The 25,763-nt window shown below is 22.4% G+C and overlaps 2 protein-coding genes across 2 annotated transcripts; one reads left to right on the top strand and one right to left on the bottom strand.

Moving 5' to 3' along the window:
• Positions 1-14,812: 14,812 nt before the first annotated feature.
• HO173_003348 (uncharacterized protein) lies at positions 14,813-15,200 on the bottom strand (the record flags this gene model as incomplete). Its single annotated transcript, XM_037305275.1, has 2 exons — positions 14,813-15,075; positions 15,182-15,200. The coding sequence occupies 2 exons, from the start codon at positions 15,198-15,200 to the stop codon at positions 14,813-14,815; spliced, it is 282 nt and encodes a 93-aa protein (XP_037168140.1).
• Positions 15,201-24,069: 8,869 nt separating this feature from the next.
• On the top strand, positions 24,070-24,597 carry HO173_003347 (uncharacterized protein; the record flags this gene model as incomplete). The annotated part of the gene is made up of 1 exon (XM_037305274.1): positions 24,070-24,597. The coding sequence occupies one exon, from the start codon at positions 24,070-24,072 to the stop codon at positions 24,595-24,597; it is 528 nt and encodes a 175-aa protein (XP_037168139.1).
• Between the last annotated feature and the right edge of the window lie 1,166 nt (positions 24,598-25,763).

The raw sequence follows: 25,763 nt of genomic DNA, 5'->3' as shown, positions 1-25,763 counted from the left end.
GATTATAATTATATAAGCTAATAAGTATTAATAAAAGATTATCTTTTAAATAGATAATAAGATTTTTTAAAGTAATAAGAATATTATCTATGATTATTCTTCTCGTAAATTAAATTATAGAAGATTTAATTTATTTAAAATTATAGATTTTATAAGAATCTTATATTATCTAGAATTTTCGCTAAGTATAAAAATCTATAATATTTTTTATCTTAATCTCTTAAATCTTATAATAAATAATCTTTTATTAAGATAGATAAATTCTCTTTAAGAATATATTAACGTTAATAATTAGATTAGATAAGTTATTAAAAAAAGATTATCTCTTAACTTATTAAAAATTATTTTAAATATAAAGTTAAATAAGAAGATCTCGATAATAATCTTATCTAATATAGTTTAAATAACGATAAATTCGCTACTTATAAAGATCTAAAAGATAATTTCTATAAAAAATATTTTAATAAATTTTATTTATAAAAGAAATTAGCGAGTAATAAACTAGCTAGAATTAATATAGATATAATATTAATATAATTAAAATAGAATAAGAGATCTTTAATAGCGATAGCGTTCTCGAGTTAAAATTACTGGTCGAAAAGGTATAATATATTTCATAGAATATTTCATATTAAGTGATATTATATCGTATCCGAATATGATATGAATAGAATTAAATATCATTTCATTTTTCTAATATGGGTTCGAGATCTTAACGGGATATTTCACGATATGATATATTCGTGATATTATATTATAATATAATATATATATAAGATATTCTAGTTAACATTTTTATATTTATAGAATAATTCGATTAAGATATATAGAATATATTTATTCTTCTTTATTAAGAGAGAGAGAATATAAAGAGTAATCTAATATAGTTATTTATCTTTTTATTAATAGTAATAATTAGAATAATAATTAGAACTATAAGCGTCTCTATTCTTCTTTTTAAAATATTAATATAAAAAAAATTTATAAGAATAAAATGTTATAATTATCTCTATTTATATATTTATCTTAACGAGTTAAATAAGCTTAATAAACTTTATATTCGTTCTTTTTTTAAATTCTTTACTTCTCTTCTAGTCTACTCTATCGCGATTCTTTTATATATCTTAAATCTATCTCTATTTAAATAAACTTATTAATTATTTATAAATAAATTCGCTTTTTAAGTTATTTTAGATCTCTTTATTAAGATTAAATTTATTATTAATAATTCTCTTTAATTATAAATTTATTAATTATTTCTCTATATATTATAGAGTATTAGCGATATATCTTAATAAATTTATAAATATTAGATTTATTAAAATATTTTTTATAAGCTTATTATCTTTATTAATATAATTATTATAATTATTAATTAAATTTTTATATAAAGTATTATTAGCTCTTTTAATCTAATTTAATATATTAAAATCTTTTTTAAAATTAAATTTAATCTATTTAAGCTTATTTTCTTAATATTTTATATAAAAAATTATTATTAAAATATAAAATATCGCTAATAAATAATATTTTTAAATATTATAATATCTTTTAATTATTAAAAAATATCGCTTATATATAATAACTCTCGCGAGAGAATAAAGAATATTATAAACTATTCGAGTAATTATAATATATTTAAATTTTAATTTCTTTTATTATTTTAGAATTAGAAAATTCGCTAAATTATTAAAAAGAGCTTTATAAAGAATAGAAGTAAGATTATAACTAGAATAATAATTAGAAGATTTATTATTTTATTTATATTATTAAAGCTAATTATATTTATTCTTATTATCTAAATTCTTAATTTTAGATTCTATTACTTAATTAAGCGTATTTTTATTTTATTAATTTATTTATTTAATTTTTTATAATTAATTTTTTATATTAATATCTTAATAATTTAAAATATACTTTTAAGCGCTTCTTAATAAATTTTTATTTATAACTTTTTTTTAATTCTAATCTTTTAATTTAATTTCTTTAATTTTATATTATTATAATTTAAATATAGAAGTATAACTTATTTATATAAATAATTTAAATTTAATTAAATTTAATTATAATAGATAATTAATTTCTTATAAGCTATTTTAAAAACTTTAAAAAAAAAATTCTAAAAAACTCTCTTTCTTTTTAATTTTTCGAGTTTTTTATTTATATAATTAAATATATAATTATAAATATTAAAGATATAGTAAATTATAACTTTCTTTTCTTTATTTATTAATTTTATAAATTTATAAAAAGACTTAATAAGTTAAAAAAATAGATATCTTTAATATATTAAAGAAAATAAACCCTAGATAAAATCTTCTTTATACTCTTACTAATTTAATATTAGCTATAAATTTCTTAATCTCAAATTGAAATAATATCTAAAGTTAAACTATTATAGATATATTATAGATATATTATTATTTAAAAAAACTTAAGAACTTTAATAAAAAGATCTTAAATATCTTTAAAGCTAAATTATTTATACGACGTAAAAGAAAATATTCTACTTTTAGAAGATATATTATCGAACTTAATTTAAATTATATCGAAGTATAATTTATAGATATTATCGAAAAAGAGTTAATTATAATCTTTATCTCTATTATTAATTTATAGAATTTTATAAAAAGTATTATTAATACTTTTAATACTTAATATAATAAATTAAAAATATTAATAAAAAGCTTTCGAACTATTAATCGTAATATTAAGATATTTTAATAATAAAATAAAGAATTTAACTATAATATCGCTTAAATTAAGATAAAGATATTAATAATTATTATCTAGCTAAATAATAAGAATAACTAATTATCTTATAAGCGAGATATTAATAATAGATATAATAGATATCGCATTAATATTATAAAACTTATTATAAAAAATTTAAGTAAGATTTAAGACGTAAAGAGTAATAGTTAAAGAAGTAATAATCTTTTATATTAACTAATTTAAAAAACTTCGATAAAAAAGATATAGAGATTATATCTCGTTAGTCGAGTATTTTTATTAATAACATTTATTAAAATTTATATTATATTTCTATTATAAATCGCGTAGAGAATATAGAATTAAATAAACGATATTTTAACGTCTTAAATTTTTATAATATTAATAATTAAGATAAGTAGAATAGCTAATATTAATATCTTAAAGCGAAATTTAAATAAAGTATTATAATCTTTCTTATTAAACTTAAAAAAATCGATTATATACGAGATTATTATAAATTTATTATATATAATATTATTAAAATAAGAGTAAATAAAAATATCTTAAATTTATATTAAATCGTCTAAGAAATAATTAATAAATTAAATAATATATTCGAAATATATAATAAGATTATTAAATCGAATATTAAGATATTTAATTTTAAATTTAATATAAAAGTAATAGATAAGAAGAAATCGTTTAAGAATTTCTACGTATAATTCTCTATAGCTATTACTCCCTTAGAATTTACTAATATTTATAAAATATTTAATTTAAAATAATTAATCTCTATACGTCTAAGATATCGAATTTTAAAATAATCTTTTAATACTTTCTAAAAATTAACTATTATTCTATAAATATTAAATATAGATTTTTAAGCTATTAATAACGCGTTAGATTTAAAAAGTAAGAAAAAGATTAATAAAACTAATAATAATTATAGAAATTCTATCCCCTCGAATAATTAGCGTATTTCTTTCTTTATTAAAAATAATAATAATATTACTATCGAAAATTTCTATATATAAAAATATAAGTATTTTAAGCTATTAATAAATAGAATTTGAAAAAAAGATAGATATTTTAAATATTTAAAAATTAGATATTATTTTAGCGATAATAGTACTCTATATAGAAATATAGATTTATTAATAGAATAAATTAATATAGTTTTAAAAGTCGTCGATATAGAGAAGAATATCCTCGTTAAATTATTATAAAAATTAAAAAATTAAATATTTTTAATTAAGTCGCCGCTAGAGACTTAAAAGTTTTATATATAAAAATTAAAGAGTTAAAAATAGAAAGAATACTCGCTTTTATCTCTCTATTCGCGTATCACCTCGTGAGGTAGTAAGTCACACCCTCGGGCACTAAGCCCTACAGGGCTGTGTAGACAAAAAAGTAGCATTCCATTATTCTTCCCCTACTGTCAACCATAATATCCACACAATTCTATATAAACGTCTTCCTACACTATGCGCGTCGATGAGTATGAGATTGAAGGACCCTCGGACGATATCAAGTGGATTAAAGACCAGAAAGCGGCCTATGGGAAGCGTCCGCTACCAGAAGTAGAAGAAACGAAGGCTATTGGGCGAGATTTCTGGCAATACGAGGAAGAGATATATGTTACAAACCTCTTGGAAATGTGGTAAATGTAACACACCCTGTTATCGCCGGAAGCGAAGATACTAGAAGGATCTTCATGTATTGGTAAACGACGACGATGAAATATTTTGGGGTAGTGAAGATTAAGGGGATAGCGATTAATTGTAGGCCAAATGTAGGCCAAAAGTCATGATATTGAGTGTTTTTCCCCGGGCTAAATGGGTTACCTCTGATTTAGATAATTTGCATGGAGGATTAGAATAGGTTGCTACAGTGGTACCTGAATTTGTAGACAAATTGCTTCATTTGTTATGTATCTATGTAGCTATATGGTAAAATCTTCTCCGCTCGCTTAGCTGGCCCTTAGTGTGAAAATCGAGGAGTAGCGTCGGAAGTCGGTGTTTATGTAGGATTTATACTATATTAGGCTTAGTGCCCGAGGGTGTGACTTACTACCTCACGAGGTGATATTATTACTATTAAAATCTCTTTATAAAATAAACGCTAATTAAACTTTTATAGAAAAATTATTATATTAATAAAATAGATTAAGATTAATTATCTTTTAAATATCGAAGCTTTAATATTAAGCTTTATAAATATATCTTTTATTAAAATAAATAAGCTATTTAAAGTAATATTAATATAACTTTATAGATTATAACTAGTCGATAATAAATCTATTTTTATTTCTAATATTATATATATAATCTTAATAAAACTTATTTTAAAAGATTATATAAAAGAACTTTAATACTTAATTATCTTATTAAAATAATTTAATATTATTTTAGAAATATTATAGTTAGAATAATATAACTCTTATATATTTTTAAAAATTTAGAACTATTATACTTAATTTAAATTATTATATATTTAATTATTTATTATATAATAAACTTATTACTATTTAAAGTAATAATAAATTTTTAAAAAAGAATTTAAATTATATAGTAAAGACTATATTTAAAAAAAGAATATAGTAAAGATTTTTATCTATATTTTTATTAAGATAGTTAAAAAATTAAAGAATTAAATTATTATTATATAATTTTAAAATTTTAAATAATTTTTTAATTCTATTAATAAGAAAGTAAAGTTTATTATTAATATCGTCGCTATTATAGTAAAAGATTATAAGAAATTCTTTTATAAGCTAAGAAAGAAATTACTAACTATAAAATAGTTACGGAAATAAGTTTTTATAATATATTACGAATAGCTAGATATTTAGAATACTATTAAAACTAATAAATCTTTCTTTTATCGCTTTATTAACTATAAATTAATCTTAAAAAAGAAATTATTCTATTATTAAAAAGAATTTATAAACTCTTTAGAGATTAGATATTAATTATAAAGAAATATATTAATAAAATATTAAAAAAAAACTATATTAGACTAAGTACTTCTTTCTACGTAATATTTATTTTAATTATAAAGAAATCTAATAAAGAATTTAAATTATATATAGACTATAAAGCTCTTAATATACTTATTATTTCTAATTAAAATACTCTCTTATTAATTAAAGAGATTCTCGCTAAATTATACGCGATAAGAATATATAATAAATTCGATATTATAGCCGCTTTTAACGAAATTAAAATAAAAAAGAGTTATAAAGAAAAAATCGTATTTCTTACTTAATATAATCTATTCAAATATATAATAATATCTTTTAAATTATATAATATCTCTATTACTTTTTAAATATTTATTAATAATATCTTATATAAATATCTAGATATATTCTATATTATTTATTTAAACGATATTCTTATCTATAATAATATTAAAAATAAATATATTTAATATATAAAAAAGATATTAAAGAAACTTCGATAAGCTAGCCTCTATCTTAATATTAATAAATATAATTTTTATATTATTAAAATTAAATATTTAGAATTAATTATTATAACGAAAGAAGTAAAAATAAATATAAAGAAAATTAAAGCTATTACTTAATAGAAGAAATCTAGATATATTAAAGATATATAAATATTCTTAGAATTCGCTAATTTCTATTAAAAGTTTATTACGAAGTACTTTAAAATCGCGATATCTCTAATAAATTTTATCTATATTTAATAGAAGAAAAACTTTATCTATCTATAGATTTAAGAATATCTTAAATAACTTACTTTTAAAACGCTTAAGAAAGCTTTTACTATTATCTTTATATTTATTTATTTTAATTTAAATAAAAAGACTTAGTTAGAAATAAACGCGTTTAATTTTATAATTATTATTATTCTATTATAAGAAGATAAAGATAAAATATTTAAATCTATAATATTTCTCTTTAAAAAGATATCTTTTATAGAGTATAATTATAATATTTATAATAAAAAACTTATAGCTATAATATAAGTCTTCGAAAAATAATATTCTAAATTAATTAATATCTCTATTAAGAATTTTATTAATATTATTTTAAATTATAAAAATTTATAATACTTTATATTTTTTAAATAATTTAATTCTTACTAAGTAAGATAGATGAAGTTTTTTTTTAAATTTAATTTTTTAATTATTTATTATTTAGAAAAATAAAGTATTAAATTTAATAATCTTATTTAATAAATAGAAGATTTATTTAAAAATAAGAATAACGATTATATCTATTATTAATATTATATAATTTTAAAAGATAATAATCTTAACGAAGATATTAAGAATATTATATATCTTATTATTATATTTCTAAATAATATAAAAAAAATATTATTTCTTTAGCTATAATATTATATAAATAAAATAAATAAAATAATATTAATAATAAGAAGTCTAATAAAGAATTACTATTAGAGACTTTAATAAAGACTTCTTAAGAGGAATTTATAGAAGAATCGAGAGAAATCTCTACTATTAATACTTCTAAGTTATTATATTAAATAAGAGATATTTATAATTATAATAATATCGCTTAAAAAATTATTTAATTAAAGATATTTTGATAGAAAAAACTATTATTTAAAATAATTAAGAATAATCTTAAGCTAAAATTAGATAATTATTATCTTTATAATAGATTATTATATATTAATAATAGATTATATATATCGAATATTCTCGAATTACGAATTAAAATTATTATAGATATTTATAACTCTTTACTTAAAGGCTACGCTAATAGATTATTAATCTACGATAGAATAAGTAAACTTTACTATTAATTAAAAATAACGAATTTTATTACTCGATATATTAAGAGCTATTATATCTATAAAAGATTTAAAACTTATAAAGAGAATAAATAAAGTTTACTTAAATCTCTTTCCATTTTCGAATAGTATTAATAAGATATTTTTATTAACTTTATTATATTATTATCTATTTATCTTTAATATAAATACTTTTATTAATATATTATAATAATTATAAATAGACTTAGTAAGAAGAAGAAATTTATTTTTTTAGACTTCTTAGAAGTGAAGATAGTAATTTAGGTTTTTATTAAATTTATATAGCGAGAAAATGAATATTTATTTATTATTATCTTCAATTAAGATATTTAATTTACGATATATTTCTAAAGAAAATTATATAAAAGAATTAAAATTAGACTTAAACTCTCTATTATATTTTATCTCGAAACTAATAAATAAATAAAGAACGCTAACGCTATTTTAAAATAATATCTTAAAATTTATATTAATTATAATTAAGATAATTAGATAAATTTATTATTAATAGTAAAGTTCGAAGCTAACTTCGATAAGAATATCCTATTAAATATATTATCATTTCCTTATTCAAAGAATATATTTTTTACTTAAGAGTAAAATCTTTAATCTTTTAAAATTAATTCGCTAATTTAAAAGCGAGAAGAGATATTAAATTAATTAATAAGTTTATTAAGAAGATAGATATTATAAGAAATTATCTAAAAAATTAATTTAAATAATTATAAGCTTTATAGAAAAAATAAGCTAATTATTATTAACTTTTAATATTAGAATTTAAAGTTAAAGATATAATTATACTTAATAAAAGAAATATTAAAATTATACGCTCTAATAAATTACTAAATTATAAGAATTTCGAATTATTTAAAATTATTAAAGTTTTAGATAACTTCGCTTACGAGTTAGAACTTCTAATTTTATAAATAATATTTACTCTATCTTTTATTTATAGCTATTATATCTTAATAATAATAACTTATTATTAGAATAGATTAAGTTCTCGCTATTATCTATCGACGTTAATAAAGAAGATAAAATCTATAATATTAAAGAAATAGTTTAATTTAAATTAAATAAATAAAAAAATAATTTCTTAACTAGTAAGAGGAAATATCTAATATATAAAACTAGATATAGAGATCTTAAAATAGAGAAAAATCTATTCTAATAATTATTTATAGATATAATAAAATATTCGAATCTAGTAGTAGACTTTTACTATTACTATCTCGAGATCATTAACTCTTATTTATTATTTAAAAGATCTTTAGAATAATTTTCTCTATTAGCGCTATTAATTTATAGTAGCTATATCGATTTATAGAAAGATTTTAATCTTATAATAAAATACTAAATTAATATATCTAAGGATATTACTTTATATATATCTAAATATACTTTTTATAAGATTAATATCTATTATATAATAGTTATCGCCGAAGCTTTAAATTAAAGAAGAAGATAATATTATAATTTTAATAATTTTATAATCTTACTTATATTATAGTCTAATTAAGCTTAGCGTATTAAGGCCTTTTAGCCTTTCTATCTTACTGTGAAGCTTATACTTATAATAATTCTATATAGATAGTATTCTCTTTATACTACAATATAGAGTTACCACATACACTATTGAGTCCCTGACATGATGTACCATATCAATGCAGTGGGGATGACAGGCCAAGTTGCAGTGGTGTTCTCCGCTTGCTGAGTGATGATTTGATGTGGAACCGTGGAGAGCATATGACGTGGGATCTTGGAGAGCTGAGCCGTGTTCTTGACGATGGTGGCCTTGTTGCCGCTTGGTTTCTCCGCAGTGTTCTCCGTAGTGTTCTCCGCAGTGTTCTCCGCATTTGCCTGTTATAGTTCCTCCTCTTGCGATGTTCCTCCTGTAGAGGCCTAATTGACTATAATCGTCGCAGTAGATCCTCCTCTTATGACGTTATTGCAGTGATGTACCATATCAATGCATGTAGTGGTGTTCTCCGCTTGCTGAGTGATGATTTGATGTGGAACCGTGGAGAGCATATGACGTGGGATCTTGGAGAGCTGAGCCGTGTTCTTGACGATGGTGGCCTTGTTGCCGCTTGGTTTCTCCGCAGTGTTCTCCGCATTTGCCTGTTGTAGTTCCTCCTCTTGCTCCTCCTCTTGTAGAGTATTAGACTGAGTGGCTAGCTGAGTGGCTGACTGAGTGACTGGCTGACGTGGTAGAATAGTGGAAGAAGAATGGTTATACAAACAGGTGGAAGGATTATTATCCGATCCCGGACGCGTTTGGTGTGACTACAATCTTTGAATGTCAGTTTAACCAACCAATAGTAGGCCAAACTTCATTACTTTTACAGCGTTAGAAAGCGCAAAGCGAGCTCTACAACTTGAGGAATTATATATGTATCGCAAGCTGAGTACTTCAAAGTGTAAAACATCTCCATACAAATTTTTCACAAGGGAGGCGCGGGAGGGCTACCGGGCTGACTTAGCCGGTCTAACCAAAGAGCGTAGCGAACCCAAATTTATGATTGGCTACACATACAAATTCAAGGTTTTCAAGCTTAGCTCTATCTTATTCTTTTATATATACTAATATTTAGATTTTTTATACTTTAATAATTATAAGACTAAATTTAATAACTATTACTTTATTTAAAAGCCTAGATTTCGTTCTATAATTTAAAAAAAAATTATAAGAATTTGATAGAAGATAAAAAGATTATTCTATATATTAGTAATATATTTCTATTATTTTTTAATTAGAGTTATTTAGCTATCGAGCGATTTTTAATAAATAATATTTAAATTCCTTATAATTTAATAATTATAAGACTAAATTTAGAATTTTTTTTAAAAAAGCCTATAATTTATTCTATAGTTTAAAAAAAAAATTAAAATTTTAATATTAAATAATATATATCTGATTAGAGCTATTCGACTATCGAGCGAACTTTAATAAGCGATATTTAAATTTCTTACACTTTAATAATTATAAGATTAAATTTAGAATTCTTTTTTTAATTTAAAAGCTTATATTTTATTCTATAATTTAAAAAGAAAAATTTAAAACTTTAATAGAGAATAAAAATCTTATTTTAAAAATTAAATAATATATATTTAAATAAGATTATTTAATTATCGAGTAAACTTTAATAAGTAATATTTAAGTTTCTTACGCTTTAATAATTATAAGATTAAATTTAAAAATTCTTTTTATCTAAAAGTTTATATTTTATTTTATAATTTAATTTAATTTTTAAAGTTTTAATAGAAAATAAAAAGGTTCTTTTATATATTAATAATATATATCTTTTTTTTTAATAAAAGAGCTCGAGTAAGCTAGCGAGTTAACTTAGATAATTTAATTAAAAGATATAATAATCTCGAATTTATAATTAATTTTATATATAAATTTAAGATTTTTAAATTTAATTCTATCTTATTCTTTTATATATAATAATTATTATAAAGAAACTTTATAAGTAATATTCTTTCTTTTAAATTATTACTTTATTTAATATTTAATCTTATTTAATATTATTATAAAGTAAACTTTTTATTATATAAATATTATAATAATAAAAAAGAATATTAGATTAAATATATTTAGAAGAAGATATTATAGATAGAAAAGCTTTTTAATAAATAAATTAATAAAATATATTAATATATATAAAAAAATAAAATAGAGTTGAATTTTAAAATTGAAAATTTATATATATAGTTAATTATAAATTTAACTTTTTTATTTTTTTTAATTAGATTAATTAAGTTAACTTGATAGCTCTTTTATATTTTCTTATTAAAAATTTATATATAAAAATTTTATATTTTAAAGTATTTAGCTTATAATAAATATAGTTATTTTATAATTCTTTAAATTATAAAGCTCGCTTTATATTTTCTAACGCTATAAAAATTATAAAGTTTAACTTATTATTAATAAATTAAATTAATATTTAAATATTATAATTATATTAAATACGTTTAAGATTAAATAATAATTCTTTTATTTATTTATATAATTATTATTCTTTTATTACTTTATTAATTCTATTAATTTTATTAATATAAATATAATTATTCTTAATATTTCTTATTTAAAAATTATTTAATATTTAAGATATATATATCTCTTTTATTCGTCTTTTAGAGTCTTTATTAATATCTCTAAATCATCTTTTAGCAAATTTATTATTATTAATAATTAAGATTATAAACTAGTTTAATAACTATTTACTACTATTTATAAACAAATTAAAAAATTCTTAAAAAGAGTTTTTTTTTTTTTTTTTTTTTTATAAATTTCTTTTAAATTAATAATAATATCTTTTAACTTAGCGATATTATCTTTTAAAATATATTTTTCTTCTTTATTTATTCTTTATTATTCTATTTTAAAATCTTTTAATATATATTAGATTTTAAATATTATTAAGAAGAAGCTTTTAAATAAGATAAAGATGTTATTAAAGATTCTCTATTATAAGATTTATTAATAGATTTTTCTAATAATATTTTTTTAATAATTTATAATCTTTTAATCTATCTTTTAATTTTTATTTAAATTTTATTTAATCTTTAATAAAGCTCGCTAATTATATTATATATTATTTATATATTATAAAATCTATATAATATAATTTAGATTTTATAAATTAAATTTATAATAGTTATAATATAATCGAGTAATATTATAATAATAAAAAAATTAAAATTAATATATTTAAAATAGATATTAATTAAGAAGTAAATAATATAAAATAAAATTATAAAAATATTAAAATAAGTATAAATAATCTAATCAATTTTAGCGAGTATATTATTAATTAAATTCTCTATTCTTTAATATTAGAAATCTTAAATTTTATTAAGAATTATAAAAAGTTTTATCGTTATAGCGTTTAATATAATAATATAATCTTTATAATTTTATAATAAATTCTAATTCATTATTTAATCATCTTTTATATATATAAAATCTTGAAAAAAAAAATTACTACTTATATATCTATCTTAATATCTCTAAAAAAATTAAATATGAATTTTTAATTAAATTTATATTATAAATAATATTTAAAATTAATTTAAAATATAATATAACTTTTTTTAATCGCATTTTTTATATTAACTTTAAAAAATATAATTGTTATAATTATATTAATTAGATACTTTATTATAAAATAGCTATAATCTTTAAATATATTAATTTCTATATTAATATTTTTATATTAATATTTAAAAGATTAAAAATTAATTTAAATATAAGAGATTATAAGTTACTTTATAAAAATTTATAATATTATAATTTATATATTTATAATTATTCTATTTTAAATAAAATTATTATAATTTAAAAGAATAATATTAATAATTTTTTAGATATATCTAAAATTAGAAATATGTTAATAAAAACTTAAATTAATAAAAGATTTAATATTTTATATTATTATTAATTCTATATATCTCGACGCTATTCTTTTATATTTTTTATTTAATAAATATTATAATATAATAATATATATAATATATATAATATATTAAATAAAAGTCTTCTTACTTAGCGAAGTAGAAATAAAAGAATTATTTTATAAATTAGAGAAATTATTAATTAAGATAACTTTATATAAATAATACTTATTTTATATTATAAATTTATATTATTTATTTCTTCTATTTTATTAATTATTAACTTTCTATAAATATATAATATAGATTTATCGTAATAAATTTAATTATATTTTAATAGATTATTATAATATTCTATCTATAATATCTATATAGCTATCGAAAATAATAAATTTTATTAATTAAAAATAAATTAAAAGATTATTTAAATTAATATCTATTAAATAGTTTTTAATATTTATATTAATAGAGTTATTATAAATAATTAAATTAATAAATAATATATTATTCTCTCTTTCTTCTATTAAGAAGATTTATAATTTATAAAATAACTTTATTAGAATATTATTACTCTATTATTAAATTTAATTAATTAAATCTCTTTATAACTTTTATCTATAATTTAAAATAAATTAAAGTTATAAAAGATCTTTTATTTAATAAATAAACTATTAATTAATTAATTTAATTTAATTATTAGAATATTTAAATTAAAGTTAAAAATTCTTATAAATAATATTCTAAAGAGAAAGATATTAGATTTTTTTTTATTTTTTTTATTCTCTATTATAATATAATAACTTTTTTCTATCTTATTTAATAGAATAATATCTTAAACGATATATTAATTAAATAATTAATATAGATTATAATCTTTAGAAATACTTCTAATATAATTTAATTTATTATATATTATAATCTATATTAATTAACTTTATAATATATTTTTTTTTTATCTTTATAAAAGCGAAGTATAATTAATTAAAATATTAATTAATTTTAATTTTAATTAACTTTATAAGTAATAAATTAAATTTTAATTTATATTTATATTATTAAATTTTAAAAATAAAATTTATTATATATCTATATTCTTATTATATTATATTTTAAAAATTAATTTTTTAATATTATTAAGATAGATTTCGCTAATAATATTAAAATTTCTAATTAAAATCTATTTTTTAATCTCTATATATAACTACAAGTAAAGGCCCACGAATTAAATTCATGGAGTTGGATTTTTCTAAGTCAAATCGAATTTTAGCCCTAGCCCTAAGTCAAATCGAACTCTGATCGCTTGCTGTGCGTTTTTGACCTACATATAGACATATATATACGGAGAGGCGCGCTAAGGCCTAATTAGGAAGGTATATCGAGTGTAGAGGATTGATCCGTAATAATTGCCTATAAAAAAACAGAGAAAGGCCATATTCTTATGGCAAGAAGTATTAAAATACCGGAAAGAAATAGAGATAACATGTCAATTAGTGGTGTGAATCCCACATTATCTCCTGCCGCAGTGAAATCTTTCGAATAATGAAATAGCTGTCAGAGCAAGACATCGGACGGTTTCAATTCGTCCAAATATGTATCGTCCGAACTTCCTTCTGCAGTGGCCCAATTGGCTGTGATCGTCGCAGTAGATCCTTCTCTTGTGTGCTCATTGCAGTGATGTATCATATCAATGCAGTGGGGATGACAGGCCAAGTTGCAGTGGTGTTCCCCGCTTGCTGAGTGATGATTTGATGTGGAATCGTGGAGAGCATATGACGTGGGATCTTGGAGAGCTGAGCCGTGTTCTTGGTGCTGGGGGCCTTGTTGCCGCTTGGTTTCTCCGCAGTGTTCTCCGTACTGTTCTCCGCAGTGTTCTCCGCATTTGCCTGTTATAGTTCCTCCTCTTGCGATGTTATCAATGCAGTGGGGATGACAGGCCAAGTTGTAGTGGTGTTCTCCGCTTGCTGAGTGATGATTTGATGTGGAACCGTGGAGAGCATATGACGTGGGATCTTGGAGAGCTGAGCCGTGTTCTTGGTGCTGGGGGCCTTGTTGCCGCTTGGTTTCTCCGCAGTGTTCTCCGCATTCGCCTGCTGTATTGACTTCTCTTGCACTGGCTGAGTGGATTGGTGTGAGACCGTGGAGAGTAGGCCTGTTGTGTCACTGCTGCTGATGACTGTCTCCGCAATGTTCTCCGTAGTGTTCTCCGCATTCGCCTGTTGTAGATCCTTCTCTTGTTCAACTGAGTGCGAGGGTACCGAGGGTAAATGTGTTCATATTGGTGGAATTGGTAGAATTGGTAGAATTGGTAGAATTGGTAGAATGGTGGAAGAAGAATGGTTACACAAATAGGTGGAAGGATTATTATCCGATCCCAGACGCGTTTGGTGTGACTACAATATTTGAATGTCAGTTTAACCCACCTATCGCTGGCTTAGGAGGAGTATGTAGGGGAGGACGTTTTAACGATAATACTTTATATAATTACGTATATACTTATTAGCTCGCTCGACGAAGTCGTATAATTATATATTATCTCTCTTATAATCTTTTCTATACTTATTACTATCTTTAAAGCGTATTACCTTTATAATATATCTCGATATTCGCTTTATTTACTTCTAAATCCTCTTTTAAATAAGCTTGTAATTTTAATAATATAGTTATCTATTTTTTGACTTTCTTATAAGTTCTTAATATATCTTTTTAAGTAATACGACGTTTTATTTATAGCTAATAAGACTTAATTATATTAAGATTTAAAGAGTTATTATATTAGACTATTCTAATAATATTAAATAATATAAATATCGCTTCTTAATACTTTAATACGTATATTAAGACTTTATCTTTTATAATTATTATATTAAGTCTTTCTTATTTATACTTTTAAGCGAACTTTAAAAGCTTTAAAATAAGAATCTATATCTAATAAGAAGAAGAAATATAAGAAATATAAGAATATATATCTTTTTCTAATAGCGATATTAATTAATTCCCCTTTTTTTTCTCTTAATAGTAACTTTTTTAATCTTAGTAATAAAGTTTTATATAAGCTTTTTATTAAGAGAATTTCGAAGATTTATATATCTTATATTAATCTTAAGTTTTTAAGCTTATTTAGCGTTAGATTTTAAAGTAATATTAATTTTAGCGAGATTTTTAATATACTTCTTCTTTTTAATAGCGATCTCGACTTTCTAGATATAATAAGAACTCTTTTTATTATAAAAAAAATATTTCTAGAATATAAACTTTATAGTATCTACGAAACGACGTTATATATTAGATTTAACGAAGATCTTATTAGATTAACGCTATATACGCACTCTTTTCTATTAAGAATTTAAGATTATACTAATCTTATTACTTTAAATTACTCTTTTTTAATCTTCTATAATTTAATTCTTATATTATAAAGCGAATTAATAATATACTTTTATTATAACTTCTATAAGAGATAATTTTTTAATAATTTTATAAACTCGGAAATTATTACATCTAAGTACTCGTAGTATTATTATAAATAAGATTTTTTATTTAATAATAAGTATAAAAGAAGTCTTTTTACGACTATAGCGGTTTTTTTATATAATATCTAGAATTATACTCTTAAGTATAGATATAATAATTAAGAAATATTCGAATCTAGACTTATCTATAATATATAATATTAAGAGTTTTTTAAATATAGTAAAATCGTATCCTCTATCACAGGCTTATTTCTAAAGTCGATTAATAATTTAATAAGATATTTCGATAATTATAGTAATAATTTTAATAGTAATCCTAGCCTCAGTTAAAGTAAGTACTTAAATTCGAGTTCTATTATTATAATTAATACTTTAAATATTAGATATATTAATAAAAGATAATTAAGATAGAGAATAGTAAGAAGATTCCTATCTATTATACTATATAAACGAGACTTATATACTAAAAGTCTTTATACTCTCCCTCTATTCCTCTATACTATAATTAATACTTTAATATTATTACTATTATATACTCTATTAATATCGCTATTATATATATACTTCGTATAGGGTGTTGTTGTCCGTCAGTTTCTTTCTGATTCGCTTGCAGTACGAATGGTCCAGCGGTGCTTTATCCCTCCTGCTGTCCAGAGGCCGTTCCGTCATGCCGAAACGAATTACCCGTTTGGTGGGCTGACCCAAGGATACGATGCCTCAAGTTCCTGTCTTGACCTTAACCGGTCGTGGTGTCTTGGTCTCAAGTTAGTATCTTGACAAAGCCCTTGCCAGCGCGTTTGTTTATTAACCATTCGTCCGCTAATCCGAATGGGCGTGAGTGTGCGTTGATTGGCCCGTATGTGTTTCTCTTCGCCGGGTGTACGAAGGAGCCTTATTATAATGTCAGGACCAGCATAGGTACGATACCAGTATGGGTGAGGTAGAACTAGGATAATAAGGCTACCGAACTATGTATGTGGGAAGGAGGCATGATATAGTAGGAGATGCCTCCGCCAAGGCCCGCTAGCCATAGGGCTGAGGGCTGAGTGGTGTGTCAAGGGTACGCTCGTAACAAATATTAGATAATAAATCTAAATAGAATTATTAAGTAATATTTTATAATCTCTATTTATTAATTGAATATAACGCTTATCTTAATATAAAGATTTATATTAATATTAAAATTTATAGATATATTTTTAAATATATTTTTAAGAGTAATAATTAGATTAATTTTTATATAGAGTATAAAAAGTAATATAGATTAGAATAGTATAGATTTAGACTAGATAAATAAGATTTAAGAGTATTAAAATATATAATAAATATACTTTATAAAAGTTTATTAAAGAATTTTTAGCTTTAAATTATATAATTATAATTTTTTTATTAAATAATCCTTTATTTCTCTTTTAAACTAATATAATATAATATTTAATAATAATAATAATTTAAATTAAATAATAATATAATATATAAATATTAATTTAAGTTAATAGTCTTTTTCTAGCTAAATAAATAATATTAATAGTAAAAATAAATAAAAGATTTCTTCTATATTAATCTATTAATATAATATATTTAAAAAAAGAATAAATAAGATATATTTAAATAAAGTTTATATTAGAGATATGGAAGTATTATTAAAAGAATATATTATATTAATTTAAATATTAAAAAATAACTTTATCTATAATATCTTCTTTTAAATATATTAAATTTTATATTTTTTAAAAACTTTTATATAATAGATAATAATTTTTTTTATTATAATATTTATATAGCGAGAGACTTACTTTATAATAGTATTAAATAAAATTAAATATTAAATAAAGAAGTAATCTAATATAGAAAATATTATTTAAAAAATGTTTTTATAATAATTCTATTATAATATAAATTTAATAATTTTTTAAATTTATAAAATAATTATAAATTAGAATATATAGATAATTCTTTTTTATTAGATAAAAAAACTTTAAATATAATATAAATAGTTTTTCGCGTTAATAATAATATTAAAATATTATAAATTTTTTTAATATAATATTTCTTTTTTATATATTAAAACTTTTTATATTATATATATATTTTTTAATAATTTCTTATATAAATTAAAGAACTTTAAACTATAGAATAAGAAGATTTTTATATTAATAATAATTATAAAATATCGTAATTTTTTTTAATATAGTATTCTATTTTTAGTTATTAAAACTTTTCGCGTTAAATATATATATATATTTTTTTTTTACTTATAAATAATTTAATTTTTCTTTTATATTTTATATATATTTTATATATATTTTATCTATATTTTATCTATATTTTATATATATTTTATATATATTTCTTACTTAATATATATTTTTCTCTATTTAAATTATTTAATAATTATAATTATATTCTTTAAACTTAATATTATATTTTTTTCTCTATTAAATAATATATAAAATAAATAAATAAATAATTATTAAAGACTTTTATTTTTATTTTATTTAAATTTATTTAAAAATAATAATAATAGTTTTATAAAAAATATTAATTTTATTATTAATTTTAATTTATTTATAATTTAATAAGATTATAAATAATATTATATTAATAATTAAAATCGATTTTTATATAAAAGTTATAATTATTAAATTAATATTTAATAATAGATATAAATAAGTTTTAATAATAATTAAATCGCTATAACTAACGCTATTTAAAACGCGATCTCTTATTTTAATAACCAACTTTTTTTTAATAATTATAGAAATATTAATAAAATTATAATTTATTATATTATACGAGTAAAGGCCTATGAATTAAATTAATAATCATTTTTTTGATCAGGGCTATCGAGTAAATAGGTGAGCGATCTTTGGTGAGCGAACTTTGGTGAGCGATATTTGAATTCCTTGCGCTTTGATAATTATAAGACCAAATTTCAAAATTCTTAAAAATTCGGAAAGCGCAAACAGCGTTTCAAAATTTTAAAAAAAAAATTTCAAAATTTTAATAGAAAACAAAAAAGTTATTACTATTGTGAATAACGTATACCTATTTTTGGATGAGGGAGGCGCGGGAGGGCGAGATTTTGATGGTTGCGGACGCTAATTTATTTACCCGCGATGACTCAGCCGGTCTAACCAAAGAGCGTAGTGACCCTGAATTGATGATTGGCTGCACATACAAATTCAAGGTTTTCAAGCTCAGCCCTACCTTATTCTTTTATATATACTAATTATAAAGAGTACGATATAAATTTAAAATAATTATTATTATAATTTTATTTAATATCGCCTTTATTCTTCTTTAAGATAATATTATCGCTTATTTTTACTTTAAAATTACTCTTAATATTATTACTTAATTATAATATATCGATAAGATCTAATTTAATTTAATTATTAAAAATAATTAAGTTTATTTTTTAAAATAAAATCTCTATATAAAATCGCTACGATATTAAATTATTAATTATATATTTTAAAATATTTAAAAAGAATTTTACTCTTTTTAATAATATCAGTATATATAAAAGAATAAGGTAGGGCTGAGCTTGAAAACCTTGAATTTGTATGTGCAGCCAATCATCAATTCGGGTTCGCTACGCCCTTTGGTTAGACCGGCTGAGTCAGCCCGGTAGCCCTCCCGCGCCTCCCTCATCAAAAATTTGTATGTAGAAGTTTTACACTTTGAAGTACTCAGCTTGCGATACATACAGTTACTTCATAATTCCTCAAATTGTAGAGCTCGCTTTGCGCTTTCTAACGCTGTAAAAATTATGAAGTTTGGCCTACTATTGGTGGATTAAATGGACATTCAAATATGATAGTCATGGTAGTCACACCAGACGCGTCCGGGATCGGATAATAATAATACCTGTTGGTGTGTTTGTTATTCTTCCACTATTCTACCAATTCTACCAATTCCATCAATATGAATATAATCGTCTTCGGTACCCCTCGCCTAAAGGTTACTCAACGTTTCAGGCACGTACACCCCTTTTGCCCGCCTCTTAGAGCCCCTACTGACGCCCTTAGGCCACCCCTCCGCGAATCCGCTACTACTGGCAATCGAGGCCGCAGCCCAACAGCTACCTACTACTACTCATAAACGCGTTGGAAGGCCCTCAAAAAGAGCCCGAACGGATTCACAGCCATCGTCCTCCTCTATATACTCCTCCTAAGCCAGCGATGGTGCCTTTTAACCCAGCGATGCTACCTCCTAAGACGCGTCTTCCTCCCCTATCCGTTCTTCATCACCCTATGAACACATTTACTCTCCGGTACCCTCGCACTCAGTTAAATAAGAGGAGGATGTACAACAGGCGAATGCGGAGAATACTACGGAGAAACCAAGCGGCAACAAGGCCCCCAGCACCAAGAACACGGCTCAGCTCTCCAAGATCCCACGTCATATACTCTCCACGGTTCTATATCAAATCATCACTTAATAAGCGGAGAACACCACTGCAACTTAGCCTATCATCCCCACTACATTAAGAAGTAAGAGGAGGAACTACAACAGGCAAATGCGGAGAACACTGCGGAGAAACCAAGCGGCAACAAGGCCCCCAGCACCAAGAACACGGCTCAGCTCTCCAAGATCCCACGTCATATGCTCTCCACGATTCCACATCAAATCATCACTCAGTAAGCGGAGAACACCACTGCAACTTAGCCTGTCATCCCCACTACATTAAGGAGTAAGAGGAGGAACTACAACAGGCAAATGCGGAGAACACTGCGGAGAACACTATGGAGAACACTGCGGAGAAATCAAGCGGCAACAAGGCCCCCAGCACCAAGAACACGGCTCAGCTCTCCAAGATCCCACGTCATATGCTCTCCACGGTTCCACATCAAATCATCACTCAGCAAGCGGAGAACACCACTGCAACTTAGCCTGTTATCCCCACTACATTAAGGAGTAAGAGGAGGAACTATAATAGACAAATGCGGAGAACACTGCGGAGAAACCAAGCGGTAATAAGGCCACCATCGTCAAGAACACGGCTCAGCTCTCCAAGATCCCACGTCATATGCTCTCCACGGTTTCACATCAAATCATCACTCCGGAACGATGCATATTTGGACGAATTGAAACCGTCCGATGTCTATAGCTATTTCATTATTCGAAAAATTTCACTGCGGCAGGAGATATTGTGGGATTCACACCACTAATTAGCACGTTGTCTTTATTTCTTTCCGGTATTTCGATACTTCTTGCCATAAGGACATGGCCTTTCTCTGTTTTTTGTGAGTAATTATTACACTTTCCTAATTAGGCCTTAGCGCGCCTCTCTCCGTATATATGTGCCTGTATACTATATAGATTAAATCAATTTTGTAGTGGTGGAAGTAGGTCAAAAACGCACAGCAAGCGATCAGAGTTCGATTTGACTTAGGGCTAGGGCTAAAATTCGATTTGACTTGGAAAAATCCAACTCCATGAATTTAATTCATGGGCCTTTACTTGTAGTTATATATTTTTATAATAATTTTTTTAAATTTTTTTAATTATTAAAAATATTAAATTAAGTTTCATTGTTAAATTTATATTAAAAGCGTTTTATTTTTTAAAATTATATTTAAATCTTTAGATTTATAAAAAATATATTTATAATTTTAATTTAATTAGTTAGAATCGAATTAATATAAAGAAATTTATTTAAAAATTATTAAATATAAATAATAATATTTTAATAAGCTCTAAAAATAAGAAGCTATTAATTAATTTATTAAGTAATTATTAAATAATTTTATTATTTAGCTAAATAATATTACTTATAATAATCTTAATTTATATTAAATAATTAATTTTTATATTTTTAGAATAATTCTTTATATTTTTAATAAGAATATCGTTTAATCTAATAATTAAATTCTTAATAAATTTTTTTAAATTAAGATTATTTATAATAATAGAGATTAAGTTATTAATAAAAAAAATAGTTTTCTTTTATCTATTAAAATAATAAATATCTTTAAATAAATATTACTTTTATCTTATTATTTAAAATTAAAATAAATATATATATAATAATATTATTAAGAAATTTAAAATAGTATATATATTTATATAATAGAATATATTTATAAATTAAATATATTAGATTTAAAATACTTAATTATTATATTTCTAAAAATAAATCTAATAATTAATAATATTATATATTATATATTCCTCTAACCTCGATTAATTTAAATAATTTTTTTTTAATATATTTAATTTTTAATTTAATTAATCTTTAATATAATAATTAATAAGATTTAAAATTAATTATTATAGTAAATCGATTTATATCTATATTCTAAGATCTTTATTTATAATTAATTATATATAATCTTAAATCGAGTTATTAGTAAAATTAATTTATTAATTATAGTTTTAAATAATTTATTAAGAAGATAATTTACTCGATTAGTAAGATATATTAAGAATAAGATTATTAAGTAAATACTTTTTTTAAATAAGAATATAATTAATTAGTAATCTATAGTAATAGTAATAAGCTATTTATTATATAGAAAATAAATAAAATTTAATTTAATTTAGAGTTAGAGCTCTTATCTTCTTTATTAATTTTATAATAATAAAAATAGATTAAAAATATATAGTAAGCGATTAGAATTCGATTTAACTTAGAGCTAGAGCTAAAATTCTATTTAATTTAAAAAAATCTAACTTTATTTAATTTAGAAAAATTTAACTCTGAGAATTTAATTTATAGATCTTTACTTATATTTAAATATTAATTTAACTTATTAATAGTAAATTAAATTTTATAAATTTTATATTATTAGAAAGTGTAAATTAGACTTTATATTTTAATTAATTATAAAGAAATAACATTTATAAAAAGCTAGATATTTTTAAATATAAAACTTCTATATATAAACTATTAATAATAAAGCTTAAGAGAACTAGCGAGCTAATATAGTCGATTTAATTAAAGAGCGTAATAACTCTAAATTTATAATTAATTATATATATAAATTTAAGATTTTATAGCTTAGCCCTATTTTATTCTATTATATATATTATTATTCTTAATAGAGTAAATAAGTCTTTAATACGCGATATTTAAATTCCTTATCTTTAAATATATATAAGATTAAATTTGATAATTCTTTTTTATTTAGAAGCGTAAATTATATTCTATAATCTTTTAAAAAGAATTATAGAAAATAAAAGAATTTCTTTAAAATTAATTAATATATATCTATTTTATAATTAAGGCTATCGAGCGAACTTTAATAAGAGATATTTAAATTTCTTATTTTTTAAATAATTATATACTGGCCGAAAAGGTATGATATTTTTTGGACTTAGAATTTTTTAACTTTTACCTCTTGTCATGAGATGCCTCAGGGATACTCATAGGGCCACTAGCGTAGGCTTGGCACCGCACATATCTGCCTGCAGACCACATAGATAATCAACATCTTTTACAACACACACATATATGAGTCAAACCATAATGATTCCTTAACAATTGGTAGCAACACCTGGCCCTACTTCATAGGATATCCAGGCGTCATCAGACGTTTACGCAAAGCCCACATCAACACCTAATAGTGTGACGCTCCAAGCCGGACCTCCAACACACTCGCAGTCATCGAGTACCTTTTGACACCGTCCAAATCGATCCTTTCAATAGGCCTGTCGATATCACAATGAACTCATACGCTGCAAGACTTGCCTCATTCACGTCATGGCCACACGTATATCCAAGTGCCTCTGACGTAGCCCGTGCTGGCTTTCATCGAGAATTCGACCCTACTTTTCCATCCCCGGATCTAACGGTGTGCTCACTATGCGGTCTTGATCCTTGTGACTGGGATAGTGATAATCCATTCGATTTCCACGCTACTCGATCACCGGAGTGTCCATTCGTCCGTGCAACACAGCAGAAGAAGAAGCACCGGAATCAGAAGACTCGCCAGCAATATACGAGAAGGTCTCTACAGCCAGTCACTCAGTCAGCTACTCAGCAAGCCACTCAGTCATCCACTCAGTCAGCCACTCAGTCTGATACTCTACAAGAGGAGGAACTACAACAGGCAAATGCGGAGAATACTGCGGAGAACACGGCGGAGAACACGGCGGAGAAACCAAGCGGCAACAAGGCCACCATCGTCAAGAACACGGCTTACCTCTCCACAATCCCCCCGTCAAATCGCCACTCAGCAAGCGGAGAATGACACTACAATTTGGCCTGCTATCTCTGCGTGCCTCGGCGATATCGTATTGATATGGCATATCATTGAGTTGACGATACAAGAGAAGGATCTACTGCGACGATCACAGCCAATTAGGCCACTGCAGGAGGAAGATTGGACGATACATATTTGGACGAATTGAAACCGTCCGATGTCTTGCTCCGGTACTATTCAAAAGTTTTCATTCCAGCAGGAGATTTCGTGGGATGCACACCACTAATTAGCACGGTGTCTCCACTCCTTTCCGGTTTTTCGAAAAATCATGCATGCATACTTCTTGCCATGAGGACATGGCATTTCTCTGTTTTTTGTGGGCAATTGTCATGAGATGCCTCAGGGATACTCATAGGGCCACTAGCGTAGGCTTGGCACCGCACATATCTGCCTGCAGACTACATAGATACTCAACATCTTTTACACCACACACATATATGAGTCAAATCATAATGATTCCTTAACACCTCTTTTATTTGAAAATTTATATCTTTATATTCTATTTATAGAATTTTATAATTCTTAAAGCTCTATAATAAGACTAGTCTATTCTATACGGGACGATTTTAAAATACGGTAATATATATATAGAATACCGAGTGGGATTGAAAATATCTTATATCTTTTGGAATGATATCTCGAAAATTGCCTAAATCCCATATCAAATATTATACCTTTTCGGCTACTATAATTATAAGACTTAATTTCAAAATCTTTAAATCGTTAAAAAGCGTAAAATACGTATTATAATTTAAAAAAAATTAAAAATTTAATAGAAATATAAAACTTATTCTATTTATAAATAACGTATATCTATTTTTTAATAAGAGATCTCGAGAGGGCTAGCGAGCTAACTTAGTCGATATAATAAAAGAGCGTAAAAATATTAAACTTATATTTAATTATATATATAAATTAACTTTTTTTTAACTTAAGTTTATTTTATTCTTTTATATATATTAATTAATAACTATTTTAAACTATAAAAAATCTCTTATTACTCTTATCTTTTTAAATAATAAATATCTTATATAATATAAAACTTCTAGCTAACTATTCTTCTAAATTAAGATTTAATTTCTAAAACTTAAATTATTTCTTAATATCTAGATACGCTACGTAACGAAGGGAGATAAGAAAAGATTTTAAACGCT

This window comes from Letharia columbiana (assembly GCF_014066305.1).
Source record: "Letharia columbiana isolate WasteWater2 chromosome Unknown Sc0000007_s0, whole genome shotgun sequence".
Classification (NCBI taxonomy): domain Eukaryota; kingdom Fungi; phylum Ascomycota; class Lecanoromycetes; order Lecanorales; family Parmeliaceae; genus Letharia; species Letharia columbiana.
This window is presented reverse-complemented; position numbering and strand designations above follow the sequence as displayed.